General features: G+C 33.9%; 4 protein-coding genes across 4 annotated transcripts; all 4 read left to right on the top strand.

Annotated features, from left to right (window-relative positions):
* Nucleotides 1-2,248: 2,248 nt before the first annotated feature.
* Nucleotides 2,249-3,513, top strand: LOC148203493 (uncharacterized). The gene is made up of 3 exons (XM_088107621.1): nucleotides 2,249-2,500; nucleotides 2,642-3,046; nucleotides 3,445-3,513. The coding sequence occupies exons 1-3, from the start codon at nucleotides 2,249-2,251 to the stop codon at nucleotides 3,511-3,513; spliced, it is 726 nt and encodes a 241-aa protein (XP_087963747.1).
* A 7,129-nt stretch (nucleotides 3,514-10,642) lies between these two features.
* Nucleotides 10,643-12,043, top strand: LOC148203492 (uncharacterized). The gene is made up of 4 exons (XM_088106187.1): nucleotides 10,643-10,932; nucleotides 11,023-11,239; nucleotides 11,325-11,486; nucleotides 11,568-12,043. The coding sequence occupies exons 1-4, from the start codon at nucleotides 10,759-10,761 to the stop codon at nucleotides 12,041-12,043; spliced, it is 1,029 nt and encodes a 342-aa protein (XP_087962313.1). The 5' UTR covers nucleotides 10,643-10,758.
* A 3,362-nt stretch (nucleotides 12,044-15,405) lies between these two features.
* Nucleotides 15,406-16,670, top strand: LOC148203491 (uncharacterized). Its single transcript, XM_088107620.1, has 3 exons — nucleotides 15,406-15,657; nucleotides 15,799-16,203; nucleotides 16,602-16,670. The coding sequence occupies exons 1-3, from the start codon at nucleotides 15,406-15,408 to the stop codon at nucleotides 16,668-16,670; spliced, it is 726 nt and encodes a 241-aa protein (XP_087963746.1).
* Nucleotides 16,671-25,707: 9,037 nt separating this feature from the next.
* On the top strand, nucleotides 25,708-26,513 carry LOC148203490 (uncharacterized). The gene is made up of 2 exons (XM_088106311.1): nucleotides 25,708-25,958; nucleotides 26,049-26,513. Exons 1-2 carry the CDS (start codon nucleotides 25,785-25,787, stop codon nucleotides 26,511-26,513), a joined length of 639 nt encoding a protein of 212 aa, XP_087962437.1. The 5' UTR covers nucleotides 25,708-25,784.
* Nucleotides 26,514-26,829: the final 316 nt, after the last annotated feature.

The following is a 26,829-nucleotide window of genomic DNA, read 5'->3' as shown; positions in this document are numbered from 1 at the left end:
GTTTATTACATAGACTTTTAAGAGTAATTCTGATAATGTGATTATTATTAGTACCCTTATAAAATAATTAAAATGAATAATTCATCTTGATAATTACTATTAGATGTAATTAAGTAAATTGTATATTTTTATTAAAACTAAAGCATTTTAAATGAAGATTTATTTAAAAAGATTATCCATCATCTTAATATTTATTTTTATTTTTATTTTCTAAAATCTTGAAAGCATATAAAAGAATGAATATTACTGGTTGTGATTAGGGAAAGAAAAAACAATTTGCGTCCGCGAATATCTAGGAATAAAATCCATTATGGATAGTTACTATTGTGGATAAAATCCATGACGGATAGTTACTATACACAGATATTTATTATCTGCAGGTAACGAATAACGAGTATTTTAATACCTGTTTCTAAACGGGTTGGGTGTCAGTATTATACTATCCGACTCGCAGATATCTATTATTTGCAAAAACTAATAATAATAATTTAATTTATTTTTTTTAAAATTAAATTTTCTTTTTATTACTCTTAAAAAGGGGAAAGCTTTTAATAAAAAAAATTACCTAATCCTAATTAAAAATCCAATTTCCCAATTGTTGGTTTCTCTAAAAAACTTTATTCGGAGTTTTTTTTCCTAATCTCTTCTCTTTTATATTTCTCGCGAGCAAACCCAAAAGCTTCAAGCTTCTTCTCTATCTCTGTTCTCGCACAGACAACTCAGTTTGGGGAAAAACATTTATGTCTCTTGATATGAAAGCTTATAAAGAGTAATTCGAGTGTTTGGAAGCAATGGTTGAATCAATGAGTAAGCCCTCTGGATCCTGTACTCTATCCATGAAAGCTAAGATTTATCTCAATATTGTTGGTCATGTGTCTCAAGGTATTTGAATTCTTGATTCAGGAGCAACTGATCATATGCCACCTTTTCATGTGTCCTTCAACTCATATGGTAAAACAAATTGAGAACAACTTACTACAGTTGCGAATGGTCAGGGTATACCTATATGCGACTTTGTGAGTATAATTTTGGACTCATCTATTGTATTAAAGGATGTTTTACATGTTCCACAATTAGCTAATAGTTTTATCTTTAAGAGAAAAGTCACACATGATTTAAATTGTTCAATAACATTTTTTTCAACTTATTGTCTTTTTCAAGACCTTGCTACGGGAGAGACGATTTTACCTATAAAAGGCTTGGGAATCCTTCATTCAATCTTATCAAATCCTTATTTTTTCATTTGTTTAACAAGAAGTCTGTTGAGTCTTTTATTTGTAAGTTGTCAAAACACCATCGTGCATCTTATCCTATTAGTAATAAAAAGAGTATTTCTCCATTTGATTTAATTCATTATGATGTTTGAGGACCTATCGTAGAATATATTTTGGAGCCAAATGATTTGTTACCTTTATTGACGATTGTACTAGTGTCATGTGGACATACCTTATGAAACACAAATTAGAAGTTTTCCAAATCCTTGTTAATTTTTTCCGTATTGTCCAAAATCAATTTGGAAAAAATATTAAAAGAATTAGGTCTCATGGTGGTAGTGAATATTTGAATAATGAATTTCTCAATTATTTGTCTCATAATGGTATTGTTCATGAACTAACATGTGTAAACACTCTTAAACAAAAACAGGGTTACAAAAACGAAAAGAATTGTAATCTTCTTGAAGTAACTAGAGTTCTTCTTTTTCAGATGTTTGTTCCAAAAATTACTAGGGAGAAGGTGTGTTAACTGTCACATGTCTCAGTTGTTGGCATGAGTCATTATAATCTCATAAAATTAGGAACATTTATTGTAATTGCTTTCAAATCACGTATATCAAGGGATAAACTTATGTTTAGTTAGGAGCATCGTGAATAGGCTAGAAAAGCGCCTAAAATTCCTCTTCCCTATATCTATTTATACTCTGTAAACGACTCAATAAAAGATTAAGGTGAATAAAATACCTTCAGTTTTAATACATGGTATCAAGAGCATAATCTTGGGATGCAAACAACTCTAAATAGATGGGTGATTCATCCGAAATGGGAGATTCTTCAGCGAATGGCGATTCCACGGTGCAGCCATCAAATGCTTCTGCTGCCGAGTCCATTTGTGAAAATCTTACGGCCAAATGACGGAGGCTTTCTCGAAAGCGCAACCCACATCACAATCGTCAATCTCTGATTCTTCAATAGTACCGATCAACATCAAGTTGGATGGTTCCAACTATGCCCTACGGTCCTAGGTGGCTGAGATGTACATCTCAAGCAAAGCCAAACTGGGATATATTGATGGATCTTTTCCTCCGTCATCGAAAACTGATTCCGCATTCCGTAAATGGCAAACTGAGAACGCGATAGTGAAAGGATGGTTGATCAACTTAATGCATCTTTCACTGGTGGGGAATTTTATCCGCTTTCCAATCGCTAAAGAGGTATGGGACGCCATTGGTACGACATACTTTGATGGATATGATACGTTACAGGTTTATGACCTTCGACGGAAGGTAACCCGGATGCGGCAGAAGGGGGGATTGATTGAAACATATTCTAATGATCTACAAGGGTTGTGGCGTGAGATAGAGTTTTGACGTCTTAATCCCATGGAATGCAGGAAAGATATACAAAAATACAATGATTTGCTATAGGAGGAAAGAATTTATATCTTTCTCGATGGATTGGACGACCGACTTGATAAGATTCGAAGTGACATACTCCAACTGAAGCCATTTCACACGATCGAGCAGACTTATCCATATGTTCTAAGAGAGGACACTCGTCAGACCGTGATGACATCTGGGGTAGAGAATATAAAAAGTGGTGCGGTTATGGCCACTAAAGGCTCAAAAATTGGTCAACAACCAACACTAGTGGCTGGGAAACACAACTCCGTCTTGAAGTCAAAAGGCCCATTCGATGGAGGAAAGTGCACACATTGTGGAAACACTAGACATACTCGTGAAACTTGTTTCAAGTTACATGGGTATCGAGAATGGTGGCATGAGTTGCAAGCTAAGAAGAAAAAAGAAACCACTTCACTAGAGGAGGCACTGGTAAAGTTGCGATAGTCACTGCCGAGTCTTGATTGTCGCTTGTTCCTATGACCAGCTCCTCCGTCTCAATGGAACCAGGTAACTGCGGTCAAGGTTTTTGTAGTTCTAAGTCTCAACATGCAAATGCATGAATTATTGACTCTAGGGCAACATACCATATGACTTTTGATCCCACAAACTTCTCTCATTCAACCCCACCACGTAGGACTTGCATTGCAAATGCAAATGGAGTTACATATCCGGTCACAAGTGCTGGAACTGTGACATTATCACCCTCACTCTCCTTATCTCACACTCTTCTTGTTCCTACACTATCTAATAAATTAATGTCTGTAAGTAGAATAACTGAAGAACTCAATTGTGTGCTATTGATGTACTCTACTTTTTTCCTTCTTCAGAATGTTCTCGGCAAGAAGCTTATTGGACGTGGTACTAAGAGGGAGGGAGGGGGGGCTATACTACCTTGATGATTTTAACAAAGGAGAAGCATATCATGTGCACCACCGGGTCAGTGGCAAAGAACGGGAAATATGGTTTGGGCATCGTTAGTTGGGACATCCATCATTCGATTATTTGAGAAACTTATTTCCAGATTGATTTTTAAATTTGAAAAATGTTGAGTTTACATGTAATACTTGTATTCTGGCTAAAAGCCATAGAACCTCCTATCATATGAGTTTGAATAAAAGCAGTGTTCCTTTTGCTCTAATACACTCTGATGTGTGGGGACCTTCCCCTAGGACTATTGTATCTGGTCACCGTTGGTTTGTAATATTTGTCGATGATTGCACACGAATGACATGGGTTTATTTGATGAAGACTAAAGATGAAGTGTTTCAAATTTTACAGAATTTTCATGTCATGATCCTACCACCGATAGAACCTATATCACTATGGATGTGACTTTCCTAGAATCTGAACCTTTCTTTTCTCCTATAGTACACAATTATGCTCTCCAGGGGGAGTCCATGAATAAAGAGCGAAATTGGTACTTGGCAGCTCCATCATCAGTTTTTGAAAAAAAACAAATTGGAGAGCATGAATAAGAAATTGAAGGAGTAATCGAGGATGAACCTACAGAAATGGAACAGAGTGAAGAAGATCCTTCTACTAATGAAGGAATTACTAGTGAAGAAATTAGTGAAAAAATTGCTAGTGAAGAAGTTCCCGTCAATGAAGCGTATATCAATAAAGGAAGTGAAGAGCCCCCTCGCTCCGAAGCACTCGACCCTTTCATTGAGAACAATCCTGAGGTAAGTTCTTCTATTATCTCTTAATCTACTAATACTCCTGTAAGATATGTATTATCTATCGAACGTCTTCTTCTTTCCGATCGGGGCAGGTTGAGTTCTTGTGCTGTCAAGGGTACTGCTAGGACAATTTCAATAGTTGTGCTTGGAGAAACCCAAGTAAGGGGAGCTAGATACTTTTCTATGGGTTGTATGAACAATACATGTGCTGAGATCTGTAATATTCTGTTGTTTGATGAACAAATTTGTGTTTAGAGTGACCTTGTTTTGTATGAATCTGTATGAGTAATTGTGGAACTTAAAATTTCTGTTGTAGAATGCTACAGCTGACCGTTCGGTCTTATGCTGCTCTCAGTCTTATATCGTTCGGTTTGGTGCTGCTCTCGGTCAGTACCATTCGGTTTTAGTTACCCTATATCTGGGTAGCATTCGGCCTCATAGCGTTCGGCCAAAGGTCTCAGTACTCGGTCAAAGCTCCTACCGTTCGGCCAAGCTCTTAGAGCTCAGCCGAAGATCAAACCGTTCGGCCAAAGCTCTTAGTGTTCGGCCAAAGATCAAACCGTTTGGCCAAAGCTCTACATGCTCGGCCAAAACCCCTAGCGTTCGGTCTTGAACACGTTCGGTCAGGGTTTATTTGGTGGCGTTCGATCAGGGTTGATTTAGTAGCGTTCGGTTAGGTGTTGATTTGGTAGCGTTCGGTCAGGGTTTATTTTGTAGCGTTCGGTCAGGGTTGATTTAATAGCGTTCGGTTAGGTGTTGTTTTGGTACCGTTCGGTTAGGTGTTGATTTGGTAGCGTTCGGTCAGGGTTTATTTGGTAGCGTTCGGTCAGGGTTGATTTAATAGCGTTCGGTTAGGTGTTGATTTGGTAGCGTTTGGTCAGGGTTTATTTGGTAGCGTTCGGTCAGGTGGTGATTTGGTATCGTTTGATTATGGTTGATTTGGTACCATTCGGTCAGGGTTGATTTGGTACCGTTCGGGCAGGTGTTGATTTGGTAGCGTTCAGTCAGGTGTAATTTGGTAGCGTTCGGTCAGGGTTGATTTAGTAGCGTTCGGTTAGGTGTTGATTTGGTACCATTCGGTTAGGTGTTGATTTGGTACCGTTCGGTCAGGGTTTATTTGGTAGCGTTCGGCCAAAGCTCTCGATGCGAGGCCAAAGTCATACCGTTCGACCAAAGCCTTAAGTGCTCGACCAAAGCTCATAGTGTTTGGTTCCAGCCTCTTTTGCTCTTGTTTTGGGTTGAATTATGTGTGTGGGATGATTGCAACGCATAGTATGATTCGATAATGTGATTATATTACAATTATGTGAGTATGTGAAACATGTTTGGTGGTTAAAAATATGTGCTTGTACTAGTATGGTTGATGGACGTAATTCCATGGATTTCAAAGCGAGGTCACATGGTGGTGCCCTATAGTGTTGGACGTAATTCCATGATCTTTCAGGAGAACATTCATGGTGGTGCCCTAGTAATGTTTAGAATGAATTGCATGGTAGCTCAGTCTTGGGGGTTTTCCTGACGCTCCAATGGTCTTTCATTCTCAAGTAGAGAGGATTGATTCATGTGGTGAGGAGTAGCAGGAGGTCCTAGTCTTGGGTGCTTCCAGTATGACCCAAGGTGAATGATGACGAACTAACCTCGTGAGTGTGGTAGGGTAAAACCCATTGGCAATGGCTTTGCAAAGCAGTAGAGGCCACCACGAGTGCATAACTCGCCATAGCTCGGCAATCATTCTAGTCCGGATGAGTCAAGTTTAAGTGCAACAAGTCATGTGTGTGTAGTGTATTGTATTTGTCTTTATTTGCATGTTGTCTGTGACTGTTATAACATGATTTTATATCTAGCTCACCCTTGCTTGCTTGGTTGTTGTTGCTTGTGTATGTTTCCTTTTGCGATGATCATCCACTTGGGTGGGAGCAGAGAGCGAGGAGGACACTTTGGAAGCAACTCTTGATGGGGACGGCAGTGTTACAACTTAGATTTGCTAGCTTTTAATTCCATGAACTCATATTATTTGGAAGGACTTTAATGCATCTAAAGTTTTAAATTCTTTGTAATTTCCGGGGAGAAACTCTAATACTCTAGTTTTCAATTCCACACTATTCTAAGGATGACTGAAATCCTAATTACTCTTGACTGCTTTCCTATATTATGCATGATGATGACTTTATTATATATTGGGACGTCACAATATATGTACTCAAATTAACATGACTTACTCGTGGTGATAAAAAAAAATATTTTTAAAAAAATGCCTAAGTTTTGTAATATTAACTTTGAATTACACCATTTTTTTGTAAAAAGATCTAATATTCATCCCAACTAAAAATGATATTAATTCAATATTTTTATTATTTATTATATTGTTTTGTATTATCTTCTTTCTTTTTAGCAGAATTATTGTATAATTTGACTACTTTGAATATGTGAATTGAATTTAAATATAAAATGAGATATTTTAAAGTCTTAATTATTAAGAAATAGATTTTAAATATAATTTAGTTCTACAAAACCTTAAAATAAGATTTATACTTAATTATATATTATAAATTGATTTATAATTTGACAATAGTTTTGGGAAATATTTGTGTACACAGTAATGAAGAAATGGAAAGGAGAAAGAACTTGTGAGATTGAGAAAGAATGCAACAAGACAATGACCAATTAACAGCAGGTGTTTTGAGTGTGTTCAACCAATACTAACCAAAAACGGCTTTGGTTTTATATAGAACCTTACATTTACTGCTTTATATTATTCATCAAAATGGTCCCACAAAATATATAAGTTTTAGGTGAACTAGGATTTCCCTCCCTATTTCTTTCTTCAATGATAAGATGGAAATTGGAGAAGAGTGAAACTAAGGCGGATAGTTAGGTTCAATAGAAATAGATTCAGACTTGTTAATTTTTATTTTATTTTGTTCTTTTTTTATAAAATTTTCAATTTTCAAATAAATGGATGTTGTGTTTTGTAATGATTTTTTTCTTTGTTTTTTTTCTATCCTTTTATGAGTTTGATTTATTTAAGAATTTTTGTAAATTTTTTAAAAATGTTCATTTTCGAATTCTCCACCATTGGTCACTTCTCATTGTCATAATCTTACAATCTTTTTCATTTTCTACCTTATAAAGTTTAGAAAAGGTGTCAAAAGCACCATCCTTATAGGTTAAGAATTTTACCCATGTCCATCTAGTGAAGTCGTTGACTACTACTAGTCCATAACATTTATCACTTACAAATGTGGTTTTTGTAAGACCAAATACTTCTATATGAGACAACTCAAAAGGTCTTTTAGTATAAATAACATTTTTACATTTAAAAGATTCTTTGACATGTTTGTCTTTCACGTAAGTATCACAAAAGACTGTGTTGAATGACACTTTAGGCAACCCTCTTACAATGTCATGGTATTGCAACTTTGAGATTAATCTCATGTTTGCATGTCCATATTTATGATGCCATATCATTGCCTCATCTTTTATAGACACTAGACATGAAACACTTTGAGCATGCAACTCATTTAGGTCTATCTTGTATAAGTTTCCTTGCATATCAACAGAAAATACTAGTAGACCTTTGTTGTCTATGACTCTACATTGGCCTTTTTCGGAAACAACATTATATTCACTGTCACATAATTGACTTATGTTAAACAAATTATGTTAGTGAATACATTATCAATAAAGGGGGAAATGTCTGTACATATCTTTCCAATGCCAATTATTTTGCCTTTTTGGTTTCCTTCGTAGATTACTATTCCTCCCTTCTTACTCCTTAGACTTTGGAACATACACATTTCTCCCGGTCATGTGTCATGAGCACCCATTGTTCAATTACCAGGACCAGGGTTTCTGTTTTACTGTTAAGCATATTTGCAAGAAAGATTATTTCGTATTTGGGTACCCATCTAGCATTTTATCCTTTCTTATTGGATTTGGACATCTTCTTATTTTCAGAAGTTGATGTATAACTAGTATTTTTATCATTGGGATTAACAAAATAAACGAAGTACCAAAAACACATTAGAAGGGGGAGGGGTTGAATAGTGTTAATGGAAAATTTTTCACAACCCTTCTGATATAGCATGCTACCGAGCTCTTGAAATTTTCCTTTAAATGATTAGAAGCTTGACTTAATAGAAAAAAACTCAAATATTTTCTAACACTTTACCACATCGTCATATTGTCATTATTACTGCTATCACCGCCGCTTTCATCATTACTGCTGCAGAGGAAGAAGACGAGAATGAATGTTCTAGACATAGAAAAGAAAAAAATGCAGAAAAAAAAATCATCTTGAAAAAGCTCTTTCCCAAATATATTTTAAAAATGACTTTCACAATATATTAGAAGTATTTAAAAAACCTCATTCCGAAAGATATTATATATTATTTTAAACTTTTTTGTTCAAAAATCTATTCTATAATACATGTATATGAAAAATTCTATTCTGAAATATTTATTTCGAAAACTATGTTCCTATAATTTCATTAGCAAATATAATTCTGGAAATTCCGTAACGTTTCTAGAACATAATTCTGGAAGACAATTTTTCAAACAGTAAAATGGTTATTTTGAAAATTTTATGGATTTGGAAAGAAATCTAGTGTACAATAAGTAAAACTCCGTTAGGTTTTTTGTTATTAGGAGTGTTTGGTCTCGAACAATCAAACACTTATATATGTTGTTACTCGTTTTTTCTGTTTATTAAATTGAATAAAGGAAGAAGAAATTATTTCTCAAGTCTTAATAATAAATGTAACTATGCACAAATGGACAATTTCAAAGAATTTTCCAATGCCTTATAAACATTTTACTATTTGTAATTTTATAACCAAAAGATATAAGAAAAAAGAACATTTCGAGAATTTATTTTCAATACACAACTTTTTAATTAGATTAGGTAGTGGGTTAAAAGTAACAATCTCAAATATACTTTATTTTGGATGAAAAATGATTAATTTTTAAAAAATTATTTATAAATTTAGAAAATAAAAGATTGTTAATTTACTGATATATTAACATAAATTTGATTAAATATAAGTTATTTATAATTGAGAGTGAATAATTGAACCTAATTAATAGATTTTTCTTGGAATTTCAAAAGAGTGATTAGAATTTACAATAACTATTTTTAAGTAAATAGAATGAAGAAAAGAATTGAATAAAAGGATAAGGGGAAATTAAGAAATCGTGGTGTACAGTAAGTAAGACCCCGTTAGGTTTTATGCTAATAGGAGTGTTTGGTCTCGAACAATCAAACACTTATATATGTTGTTACTGGTTTTTTCTGTTTATTAAATTGAATAAACGAAGAAGAAATTATTTCTCAAGTCTTAATTTTCTTTGTCCCTTGTGACTTTTTTTTATCTGTATTTTACAATTATAGCTCTTGAATTTGAAGAGTTTTAAATATTTCATTTCCCATGATGGCAGGAAAAACATTAAGTTCTTGTAATAACTAAAATGAAAATCCTCCTTGTGCAGTGGGTCTTCCACCACATGATCCAGTGTTAAATGTGTTTATGTAGCTAGCAACGACGAAAAACAAATTGGTAAAGAAGATTGCATTATAAAGTTCCTTAGTAGGTTGAATGATGAGTTTGATGTAATTAGAACTCAAATTTTGGCCCTTGTTCACTTGAATGAATTTGGGAGGATTTGAAGGTAAATCTTTTGTTATATATTTGAGTGGATTTTGGAGGTAAGTGAGAATGAATTTGGAAGTAAAATTTTTTGATCTGTCACATCAATCAAATTCTACACTAATTCTCACAAACTTTACTTCCAAAATCCACTGAAATAAACAATAAAAAAATTAACTTTAAATCCTCTCAAATCCATTTAATTACTGAAACCCTTTCCTTAGTACTACAACATGAATTGAGGATTGAAAGTTTAATAATAAATGTAACTATGCGGACAATTTCATAGAATTTTCTAATGCGTTATAAACATTTTACTATTTGTAATTTTATAACCAAAAGATATAAGAAAAAAGAACATTTCGAGAATTTATTTTCAATACACAACTTTTTAATTAGATTAGGTAGTGGGTTAAAAGTAACAATCTCAAATATACTTTATTTTGGATGAAAAATGAATAATTTTTAAAAAAATATTTATAAATTTAGAAAATAAAAGATTGTTAATTTACTGATATATTAACATAGATTTGATTAAATATAAGTTATTTATAATTGAGAGTGAATAATTGAACCTAATTAATAGATTTTTCTTGGAATTTCAAAAGAGTGATTAGAGTTTAGAATAACTATTTTTAAGTAAATAGAAGTGAAGAAAAGAATTGAATAAAAGGATAAGGGGAAATTAAAAGTGAAAAAAACATAAAATATTTTAAAAAAATTATTCAAAAGGTGGGAAACTGGTGTGTTTAAATACAAACTGTCCTCACACAGTGCCATCACGATTTCTCTTTGCTTGCATTCTAAGAAATAAAAAATGATGATGCAAGAAAGCCTGGGAGTGGAAGAATCGTTCGGAAAGGTTAACATTTCGCCGAGTCAAGTTGCATTCATAGTAGACCAGTATCTCTGCGCCAACAACTTATCGCATACGCGTGCCACCTTCCGCATGGAAGCATCCTCCCTCTTCGCCGGTTCCTCATTCAATCAGGTTTTCTTTTTCTCCTTTTAACAATGCACAACTCTTTTTCTCTTTCTCTCTTAACCAAATTCATTTAATTTTTCCTTTTTTGTTTTCTAGATATACAAGCCTTCGTTAAATTTAAAGCATATACTCGATGATTATATATTTTTGAAGAGAAAAAACTTAATCTTGAATCAAGAAAGGGTTGCGATCATGCAAGAAAAGTACAGAGTTGAGAAATTGGTGCAGGAAGTGCAAAATGTCGTCTATGCTTATCGTTCCTTTCAGAGGCTAATCCCAATAGATATTCCTGTTACGAATAAAACCCCTTCAGGTACATGAATTTAAACATTGGTGTTTTTTTTCATTCCTGAAATTACAGTCCTCGAAGTGTTATAGTTTTGATTTTATTTTTTTAGGTGTGTGTACTGGTACCACCTCCTTTGTTCAGAACACAAACACATACAACAAAATACACGGGCAGCAGTCTAACAAGAGAAAGAATAGTGAAGCAATACATGCGCCCACAATTGCAAAAAAACCTCGTGGTAGACCACCTGGGAAGAAAAATCAAGTTAAAGGTATAATGGTTTCTGTCTATGTTAAGCATACAATATCTTTTCAATTTAATTTTAACTCTTTTATTTCATGTTCTCTCTCAGGTCTAAACGTGCTCCCACCATTAGGGACTCAATCATTAATTGTGAATTCCACAGCTACAGGTTCACAAGTTCCCACCACCTCATCAATCATAGAGACACAACCTGGAACAGCAACCAATAAATCTGTTACAACATGTAATAAGGATGTTGTTACTCATTGTGAGGCTGTTGTGGTCTGTCCTGAAGAAGAAATAAGTAATCAACCCAGCCTTCACCCTTCTCCTATAAGTTCAGATTCTGACACAGAAGATAAGAGGGAATTAGACTGCAATGCCTCTCATGTATTTTTGGAAAATTCAATACCAAATGAGTTTTCCATCCCAGAAACAGAGAAGGAGCATTCACAGTTGGATCTATCACACGTTAAGTTTTCAGATTTAGATATGGAGTACTGGTCAAACTTCTCTTTCAAAGACATAGGCATCTTTGCTGAAGATTATTTTGATGGTCCAGCTTTAACTCAGGTTGATGCATGAAGGTTTTTTGTTTAGATTGATGTGATTCTATGCAATAACATCTGACACAAAAGGGGACATGCAGTTCTAGTTTATTAGCTTTTGGTTATTAGATAAAGCCAAAATGATTTATCTTTCAGTGATTTTAGCTTACTTCTTTCTTGTAGGAATATATTGTATTCATCTGGAAAACATGTAAAGAAAATTTCTCCTAATGAATAAAGTTTTCAAATTCTTTTTAACAGTGATGGATCTGTCCTTGGCTTTGATTGCTCTGATGAATTTTTTTTATTATATACATTTTAACTTACGAATTTGAACTAGCATAAAAGAGAAACATTTTTTTAATAAAATGTTGGAAGAGATCTTAAAAAAAGAAAAGAAAACAATTGTTTAATGTGTGTTGTAACTTGTAAGCTTTGGTTTACTAGTTTGATACAAGGTAACCTGTATGTGATTTTTGTCACTGATCACTATTATAATTATTATTGCAAAATTTAATTTGGATTAAATTGAATTTTTCAACAATGGGTTAGTTTCAACTTGACTTTGGGAAATTTGACTATAAAGATTTTCACCAAGGACTAGTTAGATAGGAAAGGTGATACAAAGATTTTGGGCTTTTGTTTCCATTGTCTTTCTCGATTGGGAGGAAATTGAGATATAAGATAGAAGGTCAATTGAAAAGAATCTCCTTAAAGAAGTAATATATAATTTTCTGCTTTTGCTTTCTCTTTTACTTTTCCAATTATCATTTTCTTAATTCTTGGTTTGTTTTGTTTTCATTTGTGGAAGGGGCTTTGAATTGCTCTACATCAACGTGCTTCTTATCAAGGAGTAGGGCCTTAAAAAATGGTTAAGAAACCAATCTCATTTAAAAGTGATGGGTTGTAATGACTGCAAATCTTTTTACTACACTGTCATATCATATGTTACCATTGTGATGGAATGGAATATATGGCATTTTTTATTTTGGCTATGAAATTCCGCCGAAGTTTTGCGGTTCTACTCTCAAACAAATCCAAGAATAATAGTGAAAATAGAAAGGAGAAACATGTTGGGCCTAGTGTTGAAAGCCTATTTAGCATGTTCTTTTGTAACCCTTACTTACTTTTTTCTATTTATTTACATGTTTATTACATAGACTTTTAAGAGTAATTCTGATAATGTGATTATTATTAGTACCCTTATAAAATAATTAAAATGAATAATTCATCTTGATAATTACTATTAGATGTAATTAAGTAAATTGTATATTTTTATTAAAACTAAAGCATTTTAAATGAAGATTTATTTAAAAAGATTATCCATCATCTTAATATTTATTTTTATTTTTATTTTCTAAAATCTTGAAAGCATATAAAAGAATGAATATTACTGGTTGTGATTAGGGAAAGAAAAAACAATTTGCGTCCGCGAATATCTAGGAATAAAATCCATTATGGATAGTTACTATTGTGGATAAAATCCATGACGGATAGTTACTATACACAGATATTTATTATCTGCAGGTAACGAATAACGAGTATTTTAATACCTGTTTCTAAACGGGTTGGGTGTCAGTATTATACTATCCGACTCGCAGATATCTATTATTTGCAAAAAATAATAATAATAATTTAATTTATTTTTTTTAAAATTAAATTTTCTTTTTATTACTCTTAAAAAGGGGAAAGCTTTTAATAAAAAAAATTACCTAATCCTAATTAAAAATCCCAATTTCCCAATTGTTGGTTTCTCTAAAAAACTTTATTCGGAGTTTTTTTTCCTAATCTCTTCTCTTTTATATTTCTCGCGAGCAAACCCAAAAGCTTCAAGCTTCTTCTCTATCTCTGTTCTCGCACAGACAACTCAGTTTGGGGAAAAACATTTATGTCTCTTGATATGAAAGCTTATAAAGAGTAATTCGAGTGTTTGGAAGCAATGGTTGAATCAATGAGTAAGCCCTCTGGATCCTGTACTCTATCCATGAAAGCTAAGATTTATCTCAATATTGTTGGTCATGTGTCTCAAGGTATTTGAATTCTTGATTCAGGAGCAACTGATCATATGCCACCTTTTCATGTGTCCTTCAACTCATATGGTAAAACAAATTGAGAACAACTTACTACAGTTGCGAATGGTCAGGGTATACCTATATGCGACTTTGTGAGTATAATTTTGGACTCATCTATTGTATTAAAGGATGTTTTACATGTTCCACAATTAGCTAATAGTTTTATCTTTAAGAGAAAAGTCACACATGATTTAAATTGTTCAATAACATTTTTTTCAACTTATTGTCTTTTTCAAGACCTTGCTACGGGAGAGACGATTTTACCTATAAAAGGCTTGGGAATCCTTCATTCAATCTTATCAAATCCTTATTTTTTCATTTGTTTAACAAGAAGTCTGTTGAGTCTTTTATTTGTAAGTTGTCAAAACACCATCGTGCATCTTATCCTATTAGTAATAAAAAGAGTATTTCTCCATTTGATTTAATTCATTATGATGTTTGAGGACCTATCGTAGAATATATTTTTGGAGCCAAATGATTTGTTACCTTTATTGACGATTGTACTAGTGTCATGTGGACATACCTTATGAAACACAAATTAGAAGTTTTCCAAATCCTTGTTAATTTTTTCCGTATTGTCCAAAATCAATTTGGAAAAAATATTAAAAGAATTAGGTCTCATGGTGGTAGTGAATATTTGAATAATGAATTTCTCAATTATTTGTCTCATAATGGTATTGTTCATGAACTAACATGTGTAAACACTCTTAAACAAAAACAGGGTTACAAAAACGAAAAGAATTGTAATCTTCTTGAAGTAACTAGAGTTCTTCTTTTTCAGATGTTTGTTCCAAAAAATTACTAGGGAGAAGGTGTGTTAACTGTCACATGTCTCAGTTGTTGGCATGAGTCATTATAATCTCATAAAATTAGGAACATTTATTGTAATTGCTTTCAAATCACGTATATCAAGGGATAAACTTATGTTTAGTTAGGAGCATCGTGAATAGGCTAGAAAAGCGCCTAAAATTCCTCTTCCCTATATCTATTTATACTCTGTAAACGACTCAATAAAAGATTAAGGTGAATAAAATACCTTCAGTTTTAATACATGGTATCAAGAGCATAATCTTGGGATGCAAACAACTCTAAATAGATGGGTGATTCATCCGAAATGGGAGATTCTTCAGCGAATGGCGATTCCACGGTGCAGCCATCAAATGCTTCTGCTGCCGAGTCCATTTGTGAAAATCTTACGGCCAAAATGACGGAGGCTTTCTCGAAAGCGCAACCCACATCACAATCGTCAATCTCTGATTCTTCAATAGTACCGATCAACATCAAGTTGGATGGTTCCAACTATGCCCTACGGTCCTAGGTGGCTGAGATGTACATCTCAAGCAAAGCCAAACTGGGATATATTGATGGATCTTTTCCTCCGTCATCGAAAACTGATTCCGCATTCCGTAAATGGCAAACTGAGAACGCGATAGTGAAAGGATGGTTGATCAACTTAATGCATCTTTCACTGGTGGGGAATTTTATCCGCTTTCCAATCGCTAAAGAGGTATGGGACGCCATTGGTACGACATACTTTGATGGATATGATACGTTACAGGTTTATGACCTTCGACGGAAGGTAACCCGGATGCGGCAGAAGGGGGGATTGATTGAAACATATTCTAATGATCTACAAGGGTTGTGGCGTGAGATAGAGTTTTGACGTCTTAATCCCATGGAATGCGGGAAAGATATACAAAAATACAATGATTTGCTATAGGAGGAAAGAATTTATATCTTTCTCGATGGATTGGACGACCGACTTGATAAGATTCGAAGTGACATACTCCAACTGAAGCCATTTCACACGATCGAGCAGACTTATCCATATGTTCTAAGAGAGGACACTCGTCAGACCGTGATGACATCTGGGGTAGAGAATATAAAAAGTGGTGCGGTTATGGCCACTAAAGGCTCAAAAATTGGTCAACAACCAACACTAGTGGCTGGGAAACACAACTCCGTCTTGAAGTCAAAAGGCCCATTCGATGGAGGAAAGTGCACACATTGTGGAAACACTAGACATACTCGTGAAACTTGTTTCAAGTTACATGGGTATCGAGAATGGTGGCATGAGTTGCAAGCTAAGAAGAAAAAAGAAACCACTTCACTAGAGGAGGCACTGGTAAAGTTGCGATAGTCACTGCCGAGTCTTGATTGTCGCTTGTTCCTATGACCAGCTCCTCCGTCTCAATGGAACCAGGTAACTGCGGTCAAGGTTTTTGTAGTTCCAAGTCTCAACATGCAAATGCATGAATTATTGACTCTAGGGCAACATACCATATGACTTTTGATCCCACAAACTTCTCTCATTCAACCCCACCACGTAGGACTTGCATTGCAAATGCAAATGGAGTTACATATCCGGTCACAAGTGCTGGAACTGTGACATTATCACCCTCACTCTCCTTATCTCACACTCTTCTTGTTCCTACACTATCTAATAAATTAATGTCTGTAAGTAGAATAACTGAAGAACTCAATTGTGTGCTATTGATGTACTCTACTTTTTTCCTTCTTCAGAATGTTCTCGGCAAGAAGCTTATTGGACGTGGTACTAAGAGGGAGGGAGGGGGGGCTATACTACCTTGATGATTTTAACAAAGGAGAAGCATATCATGTGCACCACCGGGTCAGTGGCAAAGAACGGGAAATATGGTTTGGGCATCGTTAGTTGGGACATCCATCATTCGATTATTTGAGAAACTTATTTCCAGATTGATTTTTAAATTTGAAAAATGCTGAGTTTACATGTAATACTTGTATTCTGGCTAAAAGCCATAGAACCTCCTATCATATGAGTTTGAATAAAAGCAGTGTTCCTTTTGCTCTAATACACTCTGATGTGTGGGGACCTTCCCCTAGGACTATTGTATCTGGTCACCGTTGGTTTGTAATATTTGTCGATGATTGCACACGAATGACATGGGTTTATTTGATGAAGACTAAAGATGAAGTGTTTCAAATTTTACAGAATTTTCATGTCATGATCCTACCACCGATAGAACCTATATCACTATGGATGTGACTTTCCTAGAATCTGAACCTTTCTTTTCTCCTATAGTACACAATTATGCTCTCCAGGGGGAGTCCATGAATAAAGAGCGAAATTGGTACTTGGCAGCTCCATCATCAGTTTTTGAAAAAAAACAAATTGGAGAGCATGAATAAGAAATTGAAGGAGTAATCGAGGATGAACCTACAGAAATGGAACAGAGTGAAGAAGATCCTTCTACTAATGAAGGAATTACTAGTGAAGAAATTAGTGAAAAAATTGCTAGTGAAGAAGTTCCCGTCAATGAAGCGTATATCAATAAAGGAAGTGAAGATCCCCCTCGCTCCGAAGCACTCGACCCTTTCATTGAGAACAATCCTGAGGTAAGTTCTTCTATTATCTCTTAATCTACTAATACTCCTGTAAGATATGTATTATCTATCGAACGTCTTCTTCTTTCCGATCGGGGCAGGTTGAGTTCTTGTGCTGTCAAGGGTACTGCTAGGACAATTTCAATAGTTGTGCTTGGAGAAACCCAAGTAAGGGGAGCTAGATACTTTTCTATGGGTTGTATGAACAATACATGTGCTGAGATCTGTAATATTCTGTTGTTTGATGAACAAATTTGTGTTTAGAGTGACCTTGTTTTGTATGAATCTGTATGAGTAATTGTGGAACTTAAAATTTCTGTTGTAGAATGCTACAGCTGACCGTTCGGTCTTATGCTGCTCTCAGTCTTATATCGTTCGGTTTGGTGCTGCTCTCGGTCAGTACCATTCGGTTTTAGTTACCCTATATCTGGGTAGCATTCGGCCTCATAGCGTTCGGCCAAAGGTCTCAGTACTCGGTCAAAGCTCCTACCGTTCGGCCAAGATCTTAGAGCTCAGCCGAAGATTAAACCGTTCGGCCAAAGCTCTTAGTGTTCGGCCAAAGATCAAACCGTTTGGCCAAAGCTCTACATGCTCGGCCAAAACCCCTAGCGTTCGGTCTTGAACACGTTCGGTCAGGGTTTATTTGGTGGCGTTCGATCAGGGTTGATTTAGTAGCGTTCGGTTAGGTGTTGATTTGGTAGCGTTCGGTCAGGGTTTATTTTGTAGCGTTCGGTCAGGGTTGATTTAATAGCGTTCGGTTAGGTGTTGTTTTGGTACCGTTCGGTTAGGTGTTGATTTGGTAGCGTTCGGTCAGGGTTTATTTGGTAGCGTTCGGTCAGGGTTGATTTAATAGCGTTCGGTTAGGTGTTGATTTGGTAGCGTTTGGTCAGGGTTTATTTGGTAGCGTTTGGTCAGGTGGTGATTTGGTATCGTTTGATTATGGTTGATTTGGTACCATTCGGTCAGGGTTGAATTGGTACCGTTCGGGCAGGTGTTGATTTGGTAGCGTTCGGTCAGGTGTAATTTGGTAGCGTTCGGTCAGGGTTGATTTAGTAGCGTTCGGTTAGGTGTTGATTTGGTACCATTCGGTTAGGTGTTGATTTGGTACCGTTCGGTCAGGGTTTATTTGGTAGCGTTCGGCCAAAGCTCTCGATGCGAGGCCAAAGTCATACCGTTCGACCAAAGCCTTAAGTGATTATATTACAATTATGTGAGTATGTGAAACATGTTTGGTGGTTAAAAATATGTGCTTGTACTAGTATGGTTGATGGACGTAATTCCATGGATTTCAAAGCGAGGTCACATGGTGGTGCCCTATAGTGTTGGACGTAATTCCATGATCTTTCAGGAGAACATTCATGGTGGTGCCCTAGTAATGTTTAGAATGAATTGCATGGTAGCTCAGTCTTGGGGGTTTTCCTGACGCTCCAATGGTCTTTCATTCTCAAGTAGAGAGGATTGATTCATGTGGTGAGGAGTAGCAGGAGGTCCTAGTCTTGGGTGCTTCCAGTATGACCCAAGGTGAATGATGACGAACTAACCTCGTGAGTGTGGTAGGGTAAAACCCATTGGCAATGGCTTTGCAAAGCAGTAGAGGCCACCACGAGTGCATAACTCGCCATAGCTCGGCAATCATTCTAGTCCGGATGAGTCAAGTTTAAGTGCAACAAGTCATGTGTGTGTAGTGTATTGTATTTGTCTTTATTTGCATGTTGTCTGTGACTGTTATAACATGATTTTATATCTAGCTCACCCTTGCTTGCTTGGTTGTTGTTGCTTGTGTATGTTTCCTTTTGCGATGATCATCCACTTGGGTGGGAGCAGAGAGCGAGGAGGACACTTTGGAAGCAACTCTTGATGGGGACGGCAGTGTTACAACTTAGATTTGCTAGCTTTTAATTCCATGAACTCATATTATTTGGAAGGACTTTAATGCATCTAAAGTTTTAAATTCTTTGTAATTTCCGGGGAGAAACTCTAATACTCTAGTTTTCAATTCCACACTATTCTAAGGATGACTGAAATCCTAATTACTCTTGATTGCTTTCCTATATTATGCATGATGATGACTTTATTATATATTGGGACGTCACAATATATGTACTCAAATTAACATGACTTACTCGTGGTGATAAAAAAAATATTTTTAAAAAAATGCCTAAGTTTTGTAATATTAACTTTGAATTACACCATTTTTTTGTAAAAAGATCTAATATTCATCCCAACTAAAAATGATATTAATTCAATATTTTTATTATTTATTATATTGTTTTGTATTATCTTCTTTCTTTTTAGCAGAATTATTGTATAATTTGACTACTTTGAATATGTGAATTGAATTTAAATATAAAATGAGATATTTTAAAGTCTTAATTATTAAGAAATAGATTTTAAATATAATTTAGTTCTACAAAACCTTAAAATAAGATTTATACTTAATTATATATTATAAATTGATTTATAATTTGACAATAGTTTTGGGAAATATTTGTGTACACAGTAATGAAGAAATGGAAAGGAGAAAGAACTTGTGAGATTGAGAAAGAATGCAACAAGACAATGACCAATTAACAGCAGGTGTTTTGAGTGTGTTCAACCAATACTAACCAAAAACGGCTTTGGTTTTATATAGAACCTTACATTTACTGCTTTATATTATTCATCAAAATGGTCCCACAAAATATATAAGTTTTAGGTGAACTAGGATTTCCCTCCCTATTTCTTTCTTCAATGATAAGATGGAAATTGGAGAAGAGTGAAACTAAGGCGGATAGTTAGGTTCAATAGAAATAGATTCAGACTTGTTAATTTTTATTTTATTTTGTTCTTTTTTTATAAAATTTTCAATTTTCAAATAAATGGATGTTGTGTTTTGTAATGATTTTTTTCTTTGTTTTTTTTCTATCCTTTTGAGTTTGATTTATTTAAGAATTTTCGTAAATTTTTTAAAAATGTTCATTTTCGAATTCTCCACCATGGTCACTTCTGATTGTCATAATCTTACAATCTTTTTCATTTTCTACCTTATAAAGTTTAGAAAAGGTGTCAAAAGCACCATCCTTATAGGTTAAGAATTTTACCCATGTCCATCTAGTGAAGTCGTCGACTACTACTAGTCCATAGCATTTATCACTTACAAATGTGGTTTTTGTAAGACCAAATACATCTATATGAGACAACTCAAAAGGTCTTTTAGTATAAATAACATTTTTACATTTAAAAGATTCTTTGACATGTTTGTCTTTCACGTAAGTATCACAAAAGACTGTGTTGAATGACACTTTAGGCAACCCTCTCACAATGTCATGGTATTGCAACTTTGAGATTAATCTCATGTTTTCATGTCCATATTTATTATGCCATATCATTGCCTCATCTTTTATAGACACTAGACATGAAACACTTTGAGCATGCAACTCATTTAGGTCTATCTTGTATAAGTTTCCTTGCCTATCAACAGAAAATACTAGTAGACCTTTGTTGTCTATGACTCTACATTGGCCTTTTTCGGAAACAACATTATATTCACTGTCACATAATTGACTTATGTTAAACAAATTATGTTAATGAATACATTATCAATAAAGGGGGAAATGTCTGTACATATCTTTCCAATGCCAATTATTTTGCCTTTTTGGTTTCCTTCATAGGTTACTATTCCTCCCTTCTTACTCCTTAGACTTTGGAACATACACCTTTCTCCCGGTCATGTGTCATGAGCACCCACTGTTCAGGTACCAGGACATGGGTTTCTTTTCGAATGCTAAGCATATTTGCAAGAAAGATTATTTTGTATTTAGGTACCCATCTAGCATTTTATCCTTTCTTATTGGATTTGGACATCTTCTTATTTTCAGAAGTTGATGTATAACTAGTATTTTTATCATTGGGATTAACAAAATAAGCGAAGTACCAAAAACACACTAGAAGGGGGAGGGGTTGAATAGTGTTAATGGAAAATTTTTCACAACCCTCCTGATATAGCACGCTACCGAGCTCTTGAAATTTTCCTTTAAATGATTAAAGGCTTGACTCAATAGATTTGTATAATAAAAAAAGTTTATCGTGCTATTCAGAATGTAGATACTACAACATTTTATTAAGAACTTTCTTCATGAAAAATATCATTTAGCTTGGAAGATTCTTGTGTTTGGAAATAAAGCACGATTGCAGGTTTTCACAAGAGGATCATTTAGGTAAGAGAAGAGATAATTGCACAAGAGATTTTATACTGGTTCCACTATAATCTTCACATGATTACAAATGAGTATTAGACGATTAGGCGTATAAACGATTTTGTCTTTAACAATAAGTAATTTTAATTTTAGGAATAGGATAAGTGTTTCTATTTTTAAAACCTAATCATCTCTTATCATAAGGGTGTCTACAACCCTTGATTAGGAGCCCTAAATGCTCATTTCCCTCAAATGTTCTATTTAACCCTTTATATAAAATTTCATTTTCATGTTGAAGTATTTTGATGCATTTAGCATCCTCGACAATCGTTGAGCCTTTTTTTTCAAATCTTTCATTCTTTAAAATGAGGTTTTCAACTTCTCGTTTATACTCAACCAGCTTCCCTTTCAATGATTTCGTCTCGTCTCTCAATGATATCAAATCATTTTCAAGGATTCATTTTCTTTGAAAAAATTGTTATTCAAAGTTCATTGTAAGCTTGAACGCCTAAGTGTAAGTCTATGAAATCTACTTCCTCATTTGAGCCTGATCTAAAGTGCCTTGGCTTCTTGCATTTGTAACAAACCACCAGTCCTTCTTTTTGTTTATCCTTTGGTTGACTTCTTGAGGTAGACCCAATGCCTCTTCCTCTAAACAAAGTGTTTCTTTTCTTTTTGCACATGGAGTGAATTTTCTTTGAGATGAATAATAATTTGTCATCTTCTTCTTCTTCATTCGAATCTTCCTCATCATTAGATTCTTCAGAAGATTCTTCAGTGTTGAAGGCCTTTGTGGGAGATGGTCTTTGAGCTTTGAGAGTGACGCTTTTATCTTTTTTTCTTAGTCTATTGTCCTGTTGTAGCTCAAGCTCGTGAACCTTCGGGATCCCAACCTACTTTTCTATAATTACACTATCAAGGTTCTTGGATGTTATGAGAGTTATGACTTACTGTCTCCATTGCCTTGGGAGGCTATGTAGAATTTTATCAATATTATCAAAATTATAATAGACCTTACCCATAGATCTCATTAGGATGGTCTGGAATCTATTGAACATGGCTTGAGTGTTCTCGTTGTCCAACTTGGAGAACAACTCTTATTGTTTGGTTAACAAACTTAACTTGTTCCTCTTTACTTCATTTGATCCTTCATTCGTGATGACAAGAGTGTCCCACATCTCCTTGATGTCTTTGAAGGCCTGGACTTTCCTATACTTTTCTTTAGATAAAGCACACATTAGAGAATTACAAGCTTTGGAGTTGAGAATGTAACTTTGTTTTTAATCATCTAACCATATGCTTCTAGCCAGTAACTCATTCTCTTCTTTTAGAGGTATATAGTTTTCGTTCTCGACTACGTCCAACATGTCAATATGCCAGAATTCAAATAATGTTATTATTCTTTGTTTTAAGTAATCCAACTTCCCCCTTAAACAAAGGAGTGCAGTTAACGACATATCCTTCGTTAAATCGATGTTTAATTTTCTTTGCAGGGGTTGAAAGGTAAGTAATAATTATTAAACACTTAAGTTTATAAAACATTGTTTAATGAAAAATCTTTGAAAAACAAAACAATAAGACAATTGTTTTAAGATGTTTCACTAATCATAATTGATTACAAAAATTTGAAATCCAAACTTGGATGCTGGTGCTTTAGCAATATATTTCATATATTTGAAATTCAATTATTTTTATACATTTATACGAAATTTTCGTAATCTCAAAATAAACATCATACTAACAATTAATTATTATACTATATTTATAAATGTATCTTTTGTGCTGATAATTTAAACAATATGTTCTTTTTCCGTTAGAAAAAATATTTTTTTCCTTTAAATTAGAGAAGGTAATTTTCCTTTTGTTTGTATTCAAATAGTGACAACTTCTGTGTCGGACTAAGGATGTTTATGAAAGATAAGTGCTTATTGAATCCAGAGACGTGGGTGCCTATTAGATTCTATCTTACCGCTTTTGATATTTATGAAAAAAGAGTGTTCTCACCCAAGTGCTTTTCTTTTTTCCCTTTCTTGAACAGTTACCAAATTCAATAGTTTATATATAGACAAGGTCTAAAATACAATAATGCCCTTTTTTTTTCCCATATAGTCGTTGCTGCCTAAAGTAGAGAGGAAGCCTACTTTATTATTGTAGTCAAATTCTTTTTAAGTTTTGATACATTCTAATGAGTTATGTTTTCCATGTTTTCTTAATGTTTTTTCGCAGGAACAATTACATTGATGATGCTAAAAGGCTTCTTTTATTTGGTGTCTTGCTCAGGTGTGTTCTTCATCCATAGGTTTGCTCAGGTTTTTTCTAACTATTGTTAGTCATGGTTCTTGAATATTAATCATGTAACAGACTTGACAGTTGTTGTAATACTCTACGTTGCTTCATGCACCCCACAATTACTAATTGTATCGAGGAAAAAACTCAAATATTCTCTAATACTTTACCACATCGTCATATTGTCATTATTACTGCTATCACCGCCGCTTTCATCATTACTGCTGCAGAGGAAGAAGACGAGAGAGAATGTTCTAGACATAGAAAAGAAAAAAATGCACAAAAAAAAAATCATCTTGAAAAAGCTCTTTCCCAAGTATATTTTAAAAATGACTTTCACAATATATTAGAAGTATATAAAAACCTCGTTCCGAAAGATATTATATATTATTTTAAACTTTTTTTTTTGAAAACTCTATTCTATAATACATGTACTGAAAAATTCTATTCTGAAAAATTTATTTCGAAAACTATGTTCCTATAATTTCATTAGGAAATATAATTCTGGAAATTCTGTAAGGTTTCTAGAACGTAATTCTGGAAGACAATTTTTCAAACAATAAAATGGTTATTTTGAAAATTTTATGGATGTGGAAAGAAATCGTGGTGTACAGTAAGTAAGACCCCGTTAGGTTTTATGCTACTAGGAGTGTTTGGTCTCGAACAATCAAACACTTATATATGTTGTTACTGGTTTTTTCTGTTTATTAAATTGAATAAACGAAGAAGAAATTATTTCTCAAGTCTTAATTTTCTTTGTCCCTTGTGACTTTTTTTTATCTGTATTTTACAATTATAGCTCTTGAATTTGAAGAGTTTTAAATATTTATTTCCCATGATGGCAGGAAAAACATTAAGTTCTTGTAATAACTAAAATGAAAATCCTCCTTGTGCAGTGGGTCTTCCACCACATGATCCAGTGTTAAATGTGTTTATGTAGCTAGCAACGACGAAAAACAAATTGGTAAAGAAGATTGCATTATAAAGTTCCTTAGTAGGTTGAATGATGAGTTTGATGTAATTAGAACTCAAATTTTGGCCCTTGTTCACTTGAATGAATTTGGGAGGATTTGAAGGTAAATCTTTTGTTATATATTTGAGTGGATTTTGGAGGTAAGTGAGAATGAATTTGGAAGTAAAATTTTTTGATCTGTCACATCAATCAAATTCTACACTAATTCTCACAAACTTTACTTCCAAAATCCACTGAAATAAACAATAAAAAAATTAACTTTAAATCCTCTCAAATCCATTTAATTACTGAAACCCTTTCCTTAGTACTACAACATGAATTGAGGATTGAAAGTTTAATAATAAATGTAACTATGCACAAATATGGACAATTTCATAGAATTTTCTAATGCGTTATAAACATTTTACTATTTGTAATTTTATAACCAAAAGATATAAGAAAAAAGAACATTTCGAGAATTTATTTTCAATACACAACTTTTTAATTAGATTAGGTAGTGGGTTAAAAGTAACAATCTCAAATATACTTTATTTTGGATGAAAAATGAATAATTTTTAAAAAAATATTTATAAATTTAGAAAATAAAAGATTGTTAATTTACTGATATATTAACATAGATTTGATTAAATATAAGTTATTTATAATTGAGAGTGAATAATTGAATCTAATTAATAGATTTTTCTTGGAATTTCAAAAGAGTGATTAGAGTTTAGAATAACTATTTTTAAGTAAATAGAAGTGAAGAAAAGAATTGAATAAAAGGATAAGGGGAAATTAAAAGTGAAAAAAACATAAAATATTTTAAAAAAATTATTCAAGAGGTGGGAAACTGGTGTGTTTAAATACAAACTGTCCTCACACAGTGCCATCACGATTTCTCTTTGCTTGCATTCTAAGAAATAAAAAATGATGATGCAAGAAAGCCTGGGAGTGGAAGAATCGTTCGGAAAGGTTAACATTTCGCCGAGTCAAGTTGCATTCATAGTAGACCAGTATCTCTGCGCCAACAACTTATCGCATACGCGTGCCACCTTCCGCATGGAAGCATCCTCCCTCTTCGCCGGTTCCTCATTCAATCAGGTTTTCTTTTTCTCCTTTTAACAATGCACAACTCTTTTTCTCTTTCTCTCTTAACCAAATTCATTTAATTTTTCCTTTTTTGTTTTCTAGATATACAAGCCTTCGTTAAATTTAAAGCATATACTCGATGATTATATATTTTTGAAGAGAAAAAACTTAATCTTGAATCAAGAAAGGGTTGCGATCATGCAAGAAAAGTACAGAGTTGAGAAATTGGTGCAGGAAGTGCAAAATGTCGTCTATGCTTATCGTTCCTTTCAGAGGCTAATCCCTAATCCCAAACCCAGCCTTCACCCTTCTCCTATAAGTTCAGATTCTGACACAGAAGATAAGAGGGAATTAGACTGCAATGCCTCTCATGTATTTTTGGAAAATTCAATACCAAATGAGTTTTCCATCCCAGAAACAGAGAAGGAGCATTCACAGTTGGATCTATCACACGTTAAGTTTTCAGATTTAGATATGGAGTACTGGTCAAACTTCTCTTTCAAAGACATAGGCATCTTTGCTGAAGATTATTTTGATGGTCCAGCTTTAACTCAGGTTGATGCATGAAGGTTTTTTGTTTAGATTGATGTGATTCTATGCAATAACATCTGACACAAAAGGGGACATGCAGTTCTAGTTTATTAGCTTTTGGTTATTAGATAAAGCCAAAATGATTTATCTTTCAGTGATTTTAGCTTACTTCTTTCTTGTAGGAATATATTGTATTCATCTGGAAAAACATGTAAAGAAAATTTCTCCTAATGAATAAAGTTTTCAAATTCTTTTTAACAGTGATAGATCTGTCCTTGGCTTTGATTGCTCTGATGAATTTTTTTTATTAACCCTCAGTTAGTTATACATTTTAACTTACGAATTTGAACTA

This window comes from Vigna umbellata, chromosome 2 (genome assembly GCF_029865625.1).
Source record: "Vigna umbellata cultivar VRB3 chromosome 2, Vumbellata_1.0, whole genome shotgun sequence".
Classification (NCBI taxonomy): Eukaryota; Viridiplantae; Streptophyta; class Magnoliopsida; order Fabales; family Fabaceae; genus Vigna; species Vigna umbellata.
This window is presented reverse-complemented; position numbering and strand designations above follow the sequence as displayed.